The sequence below is a fragment of the Megascapheus bottae genome, chromosome 26 (assembly GCF_031878675.1).
Source record: "Megascapheus bottae isolate mThoBot1 chromosome 26, mThoBot2.hap1, whole genome shotgun sequence".
NCBI classification, from domain to species: Eukaryota; Metazoa; Chordata; class Mammalia; order Rodentia; family Geomyidae; genus Megascapheus; species Megascapheus bottae.
In genome coordinates, this window is record NC_143534.1 from 10,743,043 (window position 1) to 10,757,679 (window position 14,637).

The following is a 14,637-nucleotide window of genomic DNA, read 5'->3' on the forward strand; positions in this document are numbered from 1 at the left end:
AAACTCTCCGTATCCCTCATCTTTCTCTTTGTAAAAATAAAATATGAGAATTATCATTTTGATTCTTTTTTCTTTTCTTTTTTTTTTTTTGCCAGTCCTGGGCTTGAGTTCAGGGCCTGAGCACTGTCCTTGGACTTTCCTCAAGGCTAGTGTTCTATCCTGAACCACCGCACCACTTTTGGCTTTTTCTATGTATGTGGTACCAAGGAATCGAACCTGGGTCTTCGTGCATGCTAGGCAGGCACTCTACCACTAGGCCAAACTCCCGGCCCCTCATTTTGATTCTTTCCACCACAGTTGTCCTTGGGCTGATAGATGTAGTTACAGTATGAGATAATTTTCCTAGGAAATTCTAATCAGGAAATTTAAACATTTAGAGGCTCAGCAAGTTCCATTCCAGATATTAATGATTCCGAACATAGTTGTCAGTATAGTTTTTCACTAATCATCTAAAAGTTTCTGCAAATCAATTTCTCTTACCATACATACGATAATGAGACAGCTGCCTGGTCTCTCTCCTGGCAATTAAATAACTGTAGGAAAATAAATTCTAAATGATCTAAAAGTTTTCATAACATCATCAGACTGAGCTTGCTTAGTTAGGCTGTTTTAGCTAAAAACAGCTCTGTAATTGCAAAAATAATGACACTGGTAGGCATTGTGATTTATAGACTAGTTTTTAAGAATCAACTTTTCAACACTTGTCAGCTGGGTAAGAAAATAACTTGGTCATCCTTGTAAAGATAGCAGTTGGTTCAAATGTTTATATTAGTTAAAAAAAACAAAGAAGTCTTTTAGGGAGAGAATTAGCTCTCTGTCTCAATTTCCTGTTGAGCTTCTAAAATTTTTTGCTTTAATTTAGGACTATATTCTCTGGTCTGGTGAGAAGAGACTTAAAATTTTGGAACTTTCAGAGATCAGTGAGCCAACTTTAGTTTATTATTCACAAATGTCCTTTGAAAAAGGTGGACCAATTTTGCTTTGTTTTAATCAGGAGGGCTCTTTTTTTTTGTCATGAAAATTCCTTCTTTTTCTTCATACTGACTCAGGTAGTTACATGGCCCCATGGTTTATAAAAGATAAAATATTGAAGTTATTATTCATTTTGCTTGTAATTGCCCTCACAGAGACCTCAGAGCATGCGGCCTATGGGAAGTTAATGCGAATTTTTTTTTCAACACAAATAAATACTCCAACTCTTCTTCTGACATGGAGAAGAAAATCAATTTCCCTTGTTTATGAAAGGCTGTTATTTATTTCTATTGACTGAGTCATGCATTGCTTGACTTCCTTTTTTTCTTTTTAATTTTTAAGTAGGAATAGAATTAGAACAGATGGGTATCTCAGGACATTGTAAGAATTCTTCCAGACCACAAAACCTTGATAAGCTGATAGTCTTGTCATGAAGACTGGCATTTAATTTTGCACAGATGTCTTATTAACTCAACTAGAAGTGCTTGATCCAAACCTCACTTCTCCTTTGGTGGCTGTTTATTTACAAGGGCGAGCTTATAGGTACCCCCATTCCTCTGAAAGGAGACAGCCTACCAGGGATGCAAAATGGGGCCTGATCTTTACACATTTCCTTAGTATTGTTCCCTGGCAGGTGCAGTTGGCTTTCTTGGTCCTCATAAACCTCGTGCCTAGAGAATCTTGGATTAGTGATCAGCATGAGTAAACCCTGGTCTCTATGCTCCTAGAGGGCCGGAGGTGTGGCTCAATGGTAGAGTGCTAAGGCCTTCAGTTCAATCCCCACCCCACCCCGCCACACACACACACACACACACACACACACACACACACACACACACACACCACAGCATTCATTTCTGCTGGGTAATGATGGTTCACTTCTATAATCCTTGATACTAAGGAAACAGACCTGTGAATCATAATTCAAAGCTAGCTTGTGCAGGAAAGTCTGTGAGACACATCTCCAATTAACCACCAAAAAGCCAGAAGTAGAGCTGCAGCTCAAGTTGTAGAGCATGCTAGCCTTGAGCGAAAAAGCTAAGGGACAGTCTCCTGAGATTAAGCCCTAAGATCAGCATAATAGTAATAATAATAATAGTTATTATTATTATTATTATAAACTCTCTGATCCCAGTAGGTGACCCAGAGATTTGCAGATCTGCTTTCAATAAACCTACGTAACAAAATGAAATTTTATACATTAGCTTCTTTGTATGAGTCTCTGAAAATAGATGGGTGACCAGCTAAGCAGTTAAAATCATGTCAATTTAGCAAAATGCTTAAAATTATATTATTAGTAGTAGTGATAATCATGTTAGCAACCTAGGTGCTTGCTAAGCATGCAATCTTCCAAGTATTTTTCCTGGTTCTGGGTGGGACTGGGTCTAGCTTTATGCTTGAGCCAATCTGGACTGCAATCCTCCTATTCACCCTTTGCTTTGTAAATGGAATGAAGGGCGTAATATGGTGTCCAGTCATTGTACTTCCGCTACTTAAAAATGACTTTTTTTTAAAAAATCAAAGACATTGGGTTACGTTCCCATAAAGATCAGAAAGGTGGGCAGAGAGTGACTAGTGACTTGACTCCTAGGGTACTGAGGTTGATCAATAGGATTTTCAGCTGAACTTCACCGTAAGTTCTTGTACCTAATGCCACCTTTGTAGAGTATAGTGATAAATCTTCTATGAAACTGAGTTAAAAGATCACTAGAGTTTGGATGTCCTGCCACTTTAAGTGGTGTTCTCTGCATTGATCTTAGTAAAGAAGAAAGTATTTTTTCTATAATAGTTCAAGGATTAAAGATGCTGAAAAAATAGGGAAATCAGTGCTAAGCTCTTGAAACATGATGACAGGATAAATAAAGCAAGGCTTGTTCGGTTATTGATTCATATGCATTGGAAATGAACAAAAGAGAAGTTTTGTTTTTAGTCTGTTGGTCTTTCCATAGCTGCCTTCATCCCACAGCTTTGGGGTTATTGGGTCATTTTTAAAAAAAGCTAACACTTCTGATTTCTGGAAAGTTGATAGAAACAGGAATGTTTCTTTTAAAATAAAACAAGATTACTCATGTTGTGCTAAGGAAAATAATACAAGTGAACAAACATTATCTTTAGATAAAGCTACTTCCTAATCCTTTAACGGTATTGCACACATTTGTCCTCTACATGTCAGAATCTGAATATGTATGGCCTATATTTCTTCCTATCATAGACAATACTACTTATCTGTCTATTCTCTGCCCATTTGCTTTCAGCAATGCTAAACCCAACATTTCATTGTCAGGTTCAATAAGACAAGCCAGCCAGCATTTCCATTAACTAGAAGAGAGTTACATAAGGGGAAGCCTTCAGGGATTTGCTAAGCTAAATCAAGTAAAAAAAAAAAAGGAAAAAAACAACAGAAAAGAAAGAAAGAGAAGGAAAGAAGAATAGAGTATGTAGGTTTATTCTTCTGGATTGTCATGGTATTTTCTCCATATCTGTACTTGTTTTTCTCTATTAAAGTATATCAGTGCTTATTTCTCTTATTTGTTTAAAAAATCTTTTTCTCCATTGTGCTGTAAGGAAATTACTCCCATAATTTGTAGATTTCGAATACTGATTCCACAAAGTAGGATCTATATATAGCTATAGAAACATAGAAAGGCCCCCAAACAAAAACAAATCCCTCAGCTGTTTAGAAATGATAGTTTCAAGACCCCTCAGACTTCTAGAGAATTACAGTGCCTTTTGTATGTGGTCACTATTTTAAAAAGCCATGTGAATCATCTGGATTCTAGATAGCTCTGGACCCTGTATTAAATGTGTTCTATATTTCTAAGTTGGCATTCTGTTTTCTTCATGCTATTCAGGAACATGCACTCCATTTACAGGGAACATTTTCATGAAAGCTGTCCATTTGCTCAAAACTAAGAATGTAGAGTCACATATTCGTGACTCATCATAAAATTCATCTTGTCGGAAACTAAATCCAAAGAAGGGCACATTCAAACCGTCCAACCTTCAACTACCAAATACAAGGTCGTCAACAATGTGTTGAAGTGGATGGGAAGGAGTTCAGACAGAAGGAATTTAAAAGTACTCCTGTGATTTCACAACTCCAGGACCCTCAAGCCTGTCAGTTTCACAGGACTTCTGAAGCATTGTCCTAACCACAGGTCAGCTTGAGAAAACAGGCATGTGTGTCACATGGAACACATCACTTCTTAGGGCTTATGGGGGTGAGTTCTGTGTGATGAGATAACCTGACCCTTGCAGTGTCTGACCTTCCTTCCCAGCTATTTCTCTCCCCGGGCAGCTACAGTTAACAACCTTCTAGACAGCTCCCTGACAAATGGAGCTCCACCAGGTCCCTTGATTTCCTGGATTCCAGCCAGCGCGCTGGCATTCTATGAGCAAGGAGGCAATGAATGGCTGCTGGGCCTGGCCTGTACTTCCTCTCTGGCAATCCCTGTGGCCAAGTTCCACGGTCTGTGGGGCCACATGAGGTTGTTCCCAGTTCACATTCCATCCTGTCAGGGTTCTTGCAAGAATAAATAATATTTACAGTAGGAGATCAGAGCTCACCAATGGGAAAGTATCTTCAGAGTAAGTAGACTAGGCACTGGAATGCATTGGGTTTGTGAAATTTCACAGGACTCGAGAAATCTTTCAAGTAGCACTTGTCAGATCCCCCAAATTTTCTATAACAAATTAAGCTCACAAGAAAATAACACACACAAAATGTTACGTAGTTTTGACAATCTGAAAATGTTCCATTGGACAAATTTGGCAAATGGAGATTAGCTAACTATCATGTTTAAGGTCCAGTTCTGTATGATAACTCTCAACTAAAAATTGAACACTCTGCTTTCTACTAAGGATTTGGGGAACCCACATAAGGAGAACCTGGAAATCTCCTTATGAAACTATCCAAAGAGCTGAAGGAATTACATTGAGGTCAGGAAACTACTTCCCTTGGGCCAAATCCGACCATCCTCCATTTTTAGCTAGAAAAGATGGTAAGAGGAGGAGGAGGAGGAGGAGGAGGAGGAGGAGGAGGAGGAGGAGGAGGAGGAGGAGGAGAAGGGAGCAGGGAGGAGGGAAGAGGGAGGAGGGAGGATTTCATAATACAAGAAAACATTAACATTCAAATTTCTGTCTTCCTAAAAAGTTTTATTGAAACACATTCACGCTCATTGGCTGAGTACAACAGATGATTTCATGGCCTACAAAATCCAAATCCAAGCTATTTACTGGGTTTTTCTTTCCAGAAAAGTTTGCCTATTTTACTTTTAAAAATAAAAATTGACCCTCTAGAAATATCTGATGGAACATGTACCTCCAGCTTAATTATATCACCTTTACAGATTACACCTTCAAAGCATAGCAAAACATATATTTTTTGATGAAGTCAAAGTATGATTAAAATTTTTTTATGCTGGTACTAGGGCTTGAACTCAGAGGCCTGACTCTCATTTAGATTCTTCCCCTCAAAAGCTGGCCCTCTACTACTTGAGCCACATCTCCACTTACAGGTTTTTAGAGGTGAATGGGAGATAAAAGTCTCATGGACTTTTCTGCTTGGGATGACTTAGAAATATGATTCTCAGAGCTCAGCATCTTGCAGTTAACATTAGAAGTGTGACTCCCTAGTACCTGGCTCTATTTCTTTCTAATACCAATTTTCATGTGCCCTGATATTGCACTTTGCTGCTGTGCATCTGCGGTTATCTCCTCTCATTTGTAGCTAGACCTTGATGTAAAGTCCCCTGGGTTTGATAATGCAGAATCCATGGAAAGCCCCTGTCATTGAGCACAAATCCCATTGGGGGATGGCTAAGATAATCTTCTCTGTGAAGGTCATGAGCAATCACGAGGGATTGTGGGTGGTTTCAGCCCTGTTGCTCGCTGGGTAGTGATTATGGAATGAATGGCAAGATTCAAGTTTGTCTTCAACAGGGTTACTAAAGCCATACCAAATAGCTCAGCCTGTTTATGTTACCTCCAACACAGAATCTCAAGCAGGAAGGAAAGGACTTCGCGTGCTTTTATAACCTACAAGATTTTTCTTTAGTGTGCTATATTACTGAGTCTTCTCTGCACAATCTATCTGTTCCTATCCACAAGCAGACAGGTAGATCTCATCACTGATGAGATCATCAATCTACTGTGAGATGACAGCCAGGTGGCAAGGGACAGACACCATAGCTCTCTCAATGGGAAAACCAAAGACACATTTTAAAGACAAAACAAAACAAACAAGAAAAATACCACTTTGGTAAACTCACCTAGAGAAATCTCCCTTTGCTTCCTGTAGAAGAAAAAAAAAGACTGAGCATCAGCAAAACACACAAATCCAGTGCTAGGCTATAAAATACATGCTGTAATCGGGCCAACAACCCTGAGAATTCAGCAAGACCAGCATCCTGCTATTCTCACCCTTCTACTACAGGAAGACAAGAGGGAGCCCTGAATAGGTAACTTGAAAGTTAAACTTTAGAAAGTTACAAACAAATAAATTGACATGTAAGTTTTTACTCGCAGGACCTGGTCTAATAGCTTTTTTCAAAATCTGAATGTACGTTCAGATAGAACTATTTTTCCCCCTTTCCTTTCCTTTCCTTTTCCTTTTCCTTTTCCTTCCCTTCTTTCCTTCCCTGCCGTCTTCCTTCTTTTCCTTCTTTGAGGCAGAGTATTGCTATGGTTTAGGTCAATCGTGCATTCTTAGCCTCAAGCCACCCCCCCATCCTTCTAGATGGTTGGGATTGCAGATACACCCCACTATGCCTGGCTAGAACTATTTCTTATGTCACCTTTTGTTTCATTTTGTACTATGGATTCTTTCTGCACAATACAAAAGACTCTGGAGATAGGGACATGGAAATTTAGTGAATCAAGAGTAAGGCCTTGGTATCTAGCAGTGCTAAACAAATATTTGCTGAAGGAGTCATTTCCACTCCACCTCCCTCCCCACTCCCTACCTCTCTTACATAAGCTAAAGGTTGATTTTCTCTTTCTTTGTGATTTTCTCTTTGTCATTACAAAAGACATAGAGTGATTCAATGGCAATTCATACTAGCTATTCACTTGGGTTTTCCTAGGAAAGAAAAGTGTACCAAACCCCAAAGGAGTAGGGTCACTGAACCATCTCTGCTTAAATGCCTAACTTTCCTTTACAGTGATACATGGTCTTAAAAATTGGGACTAGTAAAACCCATTTGTGGCCATAGGATCACTCCTAACAGCCCCTCCCAGCTAGAAAGAGATGACAAAATGCATATGGCCTCTGCCTGTGCATGCGGAGTCTCCATGTACATGTCCCCTTGCAGGCTGGGCAGAGCCACTTACCTGTAAAATGTAGGAAGCTAATTCAAATACCACTTCACTGTCCACGTCAATAAGCTCCTGAAAGGAAAAACAGCAGGCAAGGTAAGAATGGCCCTGCTTTGTGACTTCTTCCCCACATCAGTCTGTAGACTTACTATTCTTTCCCGAGGAGTTCTCTGAAATCTCACACACGTGGGGACTATCAGACCACAGATCTGAATGACTTGCCCCCTAACATTCTTTGGCACCCTCTTCACTGCTCTGAGCCAGAAACAACCAGTGCTCCCAGGTTACACAGCAATCACAGGCTTCATCCTCAAATTTGGACGAGACATTAAGGATGAGACATCTCCAGCATTTTACAGCTGTGTTCAGCTCATTCATCACTGGTGGAGGGGTGCTCCAACAGTCAATTGCATTGTCATGGCTTGTTCTGTGTATGTGGTACCGAGGAATTGAACCCAGGGCTTCATGCATGCTAGGCGAACACTCTACCACTAGGCTACACTCTCGGCCCATGATCTACCTTCTCAATAAGCAATTTTGTTGTGTCATTTTTTTCCCCCAGTCTTGGGGCTTGAACTCTGGACCTGGGTGCCATCCCTAGGCTTTTGTGCTCTAGGCTAGCACTCTACCACTTGAGCCACAATGCCGCTTCTGGCTTTTCTCAATAGTTTATTGGATATGAGAGTCTCAGAATTCCTGCCTGGGCAGCTTCCAGTGGCAATCCTTAGATCTTAGCCTTCTGAGTAGCTAGGATTGCAGGCATGAGCCACAGTGCCCAGCTGCTTTTTGTTGTTGCTAGTATTTATTTTCCCTATCTTTTTTTGTTAAATTTTAAAAATTGTTATCATAAAGGTGACAGACAGAGGGGTTATAGTTACATATGCCAAATAAAGAGTACATTTCTTTTTCCACACTGTCACCCTTTCCTTTGCTCCTTCCTAGCTTTTCTCTCCCATCCCCACACAAAAATTATATAGTTCGGGCTGGGAGTTTGGCCTAGTGGTTAAAGTGCTTGCCTAGAATGCACGAAGACCCAGGTTCGATTCCTTGGTACCACATATATAGAAAAAGCCGGAAGTGGTGCTGAGGCTCAAGTGGTAGAGTTCTAGCCTTGAGAGAGTCCAAGGACAGTGCTCACGCTCTGAGCTCAAGCCCAAGACTGGCAAAAAAAAAAAAAATTATATAGTTCATTTTCTACCTAGTGTCTAATGAGTATTGCTGCATTTGTTCACTTTGTCCCTCTATTTCTGTGCTTCCCTTACCCTCCCAAAGACAGATAAATGAACAGATAGAACAAAAAGAAAAGGAAAAAAAAACAGAGACAAAGAAAAATCCTCATTTCCATTTTCTTGAGTTCATTTCAATAAATATTATTTTATATGATCATATGAACATAGATATTGCACCTTTGTGTTCCTCTCCTAAGAGTAATTTCCTGTGGTCTCATTATGGGTAAATGCCTAGAGTCCTGTATAATTTTGCATGTGTATTTTAGTTCTAGCTTCTGAATATGAGAAAGAACATGTCTCATTTATTTCTCTGAGCATGGCTTATCTCACTTAACATGATTTGTTAGAGGTCTATCTAATTCCCTGTAAATGATAAAATATTATTCCTTCTAATGATTGCATAAAAATCCATTATATACAGGTACCACATATTTTAGATCCACTCATCTACTATATGGCATCTAGGCTGCTTCCATAGGTTAGCTAGTGTGAATAGACAGTAAGTACAACAATGAACTGGATACGCAAGTGTCCTTTTTTGGCCAGTCCTGGGGCTTGAAATTAGGGCTTGGGCACTGACCTTAGGTTTTCTTAAGGCTAGCACTCTACCACTGAGCCACAGCACTGCATCTGGCTTCTTTTTCTGTGTATGTGATACCGAGGAATTGAACCCGGACCTTTGTACATGCTAGGCAAGCACTCTACCAGTAGGCCAAACTCCCGGCCCTCTGTTTAGTTTTTAAAAGAACCTCCAGACTGCTGTCCACAGTGGTTGTACTAGTTTATATTCCCACCAACAATGCAATAGGCTCCTTTCCCCCACATCCCCATTAACATTGTAAGAATTCACAAGGCTGACCAATCTGACTGGGGTGAGATGGAATCTCAGCATTGTTTTGAGTTGCATTTCCTTTATGGCCAGGAATGTTGAGCATTTCCCTCATGTATTTCTTTTTATTCATATATTTTTAACTGTAATTAATAGAAGGGTTACATTAGATACACCAGATAGAAGGTGTATTACTTCACAAATATTGATACCCTTTCTCATGTCTTGCTCCCCATTTCCCTCTCCTCACCCCCGCCCCTCATCTTGTTTCCCCCCTTCCCTATCCGATTACAAATAACCAAACAAGCATATAAACAATATATCAGATAACAAGGTAAAATACTGTAACAATATGAGATAACCAAGGGACAGCAAAAGAGATGAGAGATAACATAGTACATTAAGGACAACAATCACTCATTATATGGCTTTTGTTTCTATATCCTAGAGGTCCTTTCATTTAGCATCATCCTATATGGCCTTATGTATCTAGGTTTTGCTCTATTGTAAATCTCTGCTAGGAGAGCCAAGGTTTCTACTGATTATGACAAATCCCTCATGTATTTCTTTACCATTATTTAAAGGAGTTACTTTAAATTATGACTTACTTGAACTAGAAACCAAACTGATTTTAAATTTCTAATTATTTTCTGAGACCTAAATTGTCCTCAGTAATTCAAGACAAAGCATTCAAGCAATCACATATCTCTCTTTCAAAGAAGGAATAATCGAAAGTCTTCCAGGCCTGAGCATTTCAAAGATGGAACTAACAATTTATTGAACCATGTCAGAAATACAGCCTTAAGAGAATGACCCAGAATAAGGAAGAATGAAGGACAGTAACTCTTTATGCTTAACTAGATGGAAGAGGTTTATGGCTCTGTAATTGATACAGACCTTCCATGCTGGGCATGTAGAGGAATGTTGGGAATTACAGCGGTGGGATTACCAGGTCCCATCAGAATGTAAATCATTGAAAAGTGCACAAATGATCGAACAGAAACTCTGTCCAAGACTTCCTCAATGGCTCATTTCTGCTGGATGGAGTCCATTGCCTTTCCCTCTGCTTCACTTCCTAATGACCTCATGGCTCTCCTTAGCAAACTGGCAAGCTGTGTGTGTGTGTGTGTGTGTGTGTGTGTGTGTGTGTGTGTGTGTGTGTGTGTGTGTGTGTGTGTGTGTGTGTGTGTGTGTGTGTGTGTGTTGTGTGTGTGTGCTTTCAGGTCAAACATTTACACTACCTGGCAGCTAATAGTGAGTGTGGGCTAATGGTTAACACGGCTGGGAAGTTTATGTCTAAGCTGTTCCAAACTTCCCATCAGAAAACAGACCTTTTAAGCCTAAGTGTAGAATTTAGATTTGAGATATCTGCTAAATGGGAAGATCTATACCTATGTGGGGAGGTATGGATGGATGCAGGAAGAAGAGGAGGAGGAGGAGAAAAGAGAGGGGGAGGAGGAGAAGGGTGGGCACTTGAACTCAGGGCCTATGTGCTACCCCTAAGATTTTGTGCTCAAGGTTGGTGCTCTACTACTTGAGTCACAGCTCCAGCCTCGTACTCATCTTTCCAGAGCAGGGGCACCTCATCTCATCTCCTGCCTCTGGGCTGAGCTTTACAAAGTTGTTCCTCTGGTTCCCAGGCCTCTGGGCATGGATACCACAGCATGGACTTCTACCACAGCCAGCCCTGCATGAGAAATGTCTTCCTGTGGAGATCTATCTATCTATATAGATATATATCATTGCTTCAGTTTCTCTTCAGAGGCCTGACTCATGTGGTGCATGCAGACCATCACAGCAGGTCAGGCTGGACTTATAGTCTTTGTTTCACTGGCTAGCACAGAATTCTACAGGGACAGGCAGAGTCTGGACTGTTTTGAGCTTGCACAATCCCCTTCATCAGCCCTCTGCCAGGTGTGCAAGTCACTTCATGTTTGTCACATGATGCACACCAGTGCATGTGTGCCATTCACAGTGAGCCATTGCTGTACCCGGAGTGATACTGGGGTTTCTCCTGCAGGTTGCTGCATCCAGCCTGGATGACAGGGCCACATGAGTTAGTGCCTAGAGAGCTGGAAGGGCTCCTCCTCCCTGGCCTCCCTTTGGTTTTTCCTGCTGGCTCCCCCACAAACACATGCAGTGTCTACATAAATCAAAGTAAGAGAAAGACTAACCGGGCTTTCAGGTTGCTTCCCCTGTCATGTGGGGACTGGATTCTGGGGCTTTGTTTCTGCTACCTACAGATAACATGACATCATCTGTTCATTAGCAGAACTCTTTGAAGATCTCCAATAAAGGCCTTTTCTTTGAATGACAAGAGTGATAGCAATTTAGACCTCAATGGCCAGTGCTGCCCAGTATTGAGTCTAATTGCTTAGACTCAATAACTGGGAAGCTTCCAGTCCAATGCAGACCGCTCAGAAAGGAACACAGAGCACAATAATTTTTAAGCCTTTCTTCCATTGTGATCTGCTCTCACTGAATGCAGTGAGGCACCAAACTTGGGGATTTGCAAAAACAAACAAACAAAAAACTCAGGCAAGTCTTGTTACCTAAGGTCTCAAACTGATCCATCAAAACCAATGCTTGGATCCAGGCACCAGTAGCTCACACCTGTAATCTTAGCTACTCAGGTGGCTGAGACCTAGAGGATTGAGATTTTAAGTCAGTCACTGTAGAAAAGTCTAGAAACTATCAAGAGCTACCCAGAAAAATGACAGATTGGAGAGGTGGCTCAATAATAGTGACAGCTGTGTGCCAGCAAGCTGAGTGAGGACATGAGGTTCAGAGTTCAAGCCTTGTTAACAGTACCAAAATAAACAGATCTAGACTAGAGTCACCCATCAAACACTCAGCACAACTGACTTAAACAGATCCATCACAAGGATTTTCCTGAAATTTGGATCAAGAGGCATCAAGAGGAGATCCTATTAGATACCAGTGTTTGGGAATTCCAGGGTGGTAGCAGTGGCAGGGGTTTTAATTACAACGGATGGGACAGTAGATATTTCCAGAACAATACTTGATATTCTGAGAGAAATCTTCCTTTTACATCTCTATGCCCTAACTATCCATCAGACATGAAGGTAGCAGGATAAAGACATTTTCAGATATACAAAAGCCCCAGACATTTTGCTTTCCAAATATACATGATTTCTCTGGATTACTGGAGGATGTTCTCCAGTGAAACAATGGTATAAAACAATAAGAAGCACAAAAACAGCAAAACAAAAAAACAGGAGACAGAGGACCCAATACAGAGCAGAAAGATCCAGATAAGGGAGGGGTTCCTGGTAAGAGTTGCAGAAGAAATCAAGTGCTGGCTGGATCAGAAAGATAGGGAATCCTAACAGGAAAACAAAAAGCAGCAATGTCCAAAGTAAAACCAGAGAGAGAACCTGGAATCAACTTTGCCTCAGGAAGAAACTTGAGAATTCATTTGCAATCTGTAGTAGCTTTGGGAGGGGGAAAAAAAAAAGCAAAGGATACATAGAAATGAAGCAATTAAAAGCAAAGCATTTTTCCCTCTAGGTCAAACAACTGGTTGTCCTAAAAGTGAATCACAATGGCAGAAACTACATGGATTAGTCATAATCGTGTCATGTTGATGATTGTGGCTTTAACCCAGTTCGGTTACCACCTAAGGAGAAAATGAGGAAAAGGGAAAGTGTGTACATATATAAGACACCTTAATCCTCATCCATCTTAAAAAAAAAAAAAGCTGGATGTGGTGGTGCATGCCTGTAATCACAGCACTTGGAAACCTTTTTAATGAAAGCCTGGTTTCATAGTAAATGAATGAACGAATGAATAGATTGCATTAGGTCTAAAACAGAAGAACCTAGGAATTGTGGTACCATTTATTTAAAAATGTAGACAAACACTGAAAGAGAAAGCTAATAATGGTTGAGGAAGTAGACATTTTTTGTAATCAGCCCTTTAGAACCACTTGACTTTCAAACTATGTCATATAGATCTTGAAGAAACAAATTGAATCAAAAGTAATTCTGGTGGTACTGAAGAGAACTTTGCACATGCTAGGTTCTGTACCTCAGCCCCTGACACAATATAGATTTAAAATGTGAGTGAAATTCATTCTTTGTGGAAGGGCTAGGCAGCTTTAGATTTTTTTTCTTTTGCCAGTCCTGGGGCTGGAACTCAAGGCCTGAGCATGTTTGTGGGCTTTCTCAAGGCTAGTACCCTACTACTTGAGCCACAGCACCAGTTCCAGCTTTTTCCTATGTACGTGGTACCAAGGAATTGAACCCAGGGCTTTGTGCATGCTAGGCAAGCACTCTACCACTAGGCTACACTCCCGGCCCCAGCTTTAGATTTTATAGGATCTGGTCCTCAGGAAACAAGGAGAGAGTTGGTGTTAAACTGCTGGAACAGCACAGCAAGGTGACAGGTTGTCAGATACTTGGCCTTTTGGTCTCTCCAGTCTCTATGATGCCATGTGACAATGTGGGTGGCACACACAAAAATATCATAGCCAAGCGATGCAATGCAGGTCTGGATCCATGTGGCTAACAACACTAAGTGTGTTCCATGCTCACCTGCTGTCTGCCCTAGCATGTGTGGGTGAGTCTCCCAACGATCTTGCTGAGTCCAGAGGAGAGGACGGGAGGTCCCATTTAGTGCATTCCCTAAGCGGCACCATTGTCCCAGCAAAAGCCGAATTCCCAGCCAGATCCATGGCCCCTGGGTCCTGCCTATCCAGCCACATCCTTTCTCCCCAGCACCAGCTCCTCCTGCAAAGCTCTGGTTAATGCCTACTCCACATCTCTCAGAAGACTGGGGGTGTAGGACAAGGAATAGATGGGGTGGGGTGTAGGACAAGGAGTAGATGCGGTGGGGGTGGAGGGCTGAGCTACTCCAAGGGAGAAACTATTTCCTGTCCCTTTCCCCAGGTGTTGTCAGGATGGAGAGTGATTTTATGGGTTTGGTGGCTTTCTAGACATTTACTTTAGCTCATGTCTGCCACCTGGTGGACACCTCACCTTTTAGTTCTTAACTTTTGAAAGTCAACATTCCTTCTCTTCTGTCTCCTCCTCCTCTTTCTCCTCCCTTCTCCCCTTCTTCCTCCTCCCTCTTCTTTTTCTTTCCTCCTCCATCTCTCAAGCTGTGTGAGCCAAAGTGCTTCCTAAAGGAAAAGTGAGGGTGGGCGAGCCACTCCAACACTGTGGATCAAGTTCAGTGAGTTCAGGTAAATAAAAGTAGTATAAGCCGTAAGATCCGGGAACACATCCAGAGGTTACTCCACCACCATGGGTTTCTTGAAGTTCCCAGGAC

General features: G+C 41.2%; 1 protein-coding gene and 1 long non-coding RNA gene across 3 annotated transcripts in view; one reads left to right on the forward strand and one right to left on the reverse strand.

Moving 5' to 3' along the window:
* Positions 1 to 14,637, reverse strand: part of Frmd4a (FERM domain containing 4A) — a 411,101-nt gene that overhangs the window by 78,060 nt on the left and 318,404 nt on the right. For both annotated transcript variants that reach the window (XM_090318923.1, XM_090318924.1), the window contains 2 exons: positions 7,303 to 7,359; positions 6,243 to 6,265 (listed from right to left, as the gene is read on the reverse strand). In XM_090318923.1, coding sequence (XP_090175049.1) covers positions 6,243 to 6,265; positions 7,303 to 7,359 — 80 coding nt within the window. The remainder of the gene's footprint in view (positions 1 to 6,242; positions 6,266 to 7,302; positions 7,360 to 14,637) is intronic.
* Positions 1 to 14,637, forward strand: part of LOC150045939 (uncharacterized) — a 29,299-nt gene that overhangs the window by 11,277 nt on the left and 3,385 nt on the right. The window lies entirely within an intron of this gene.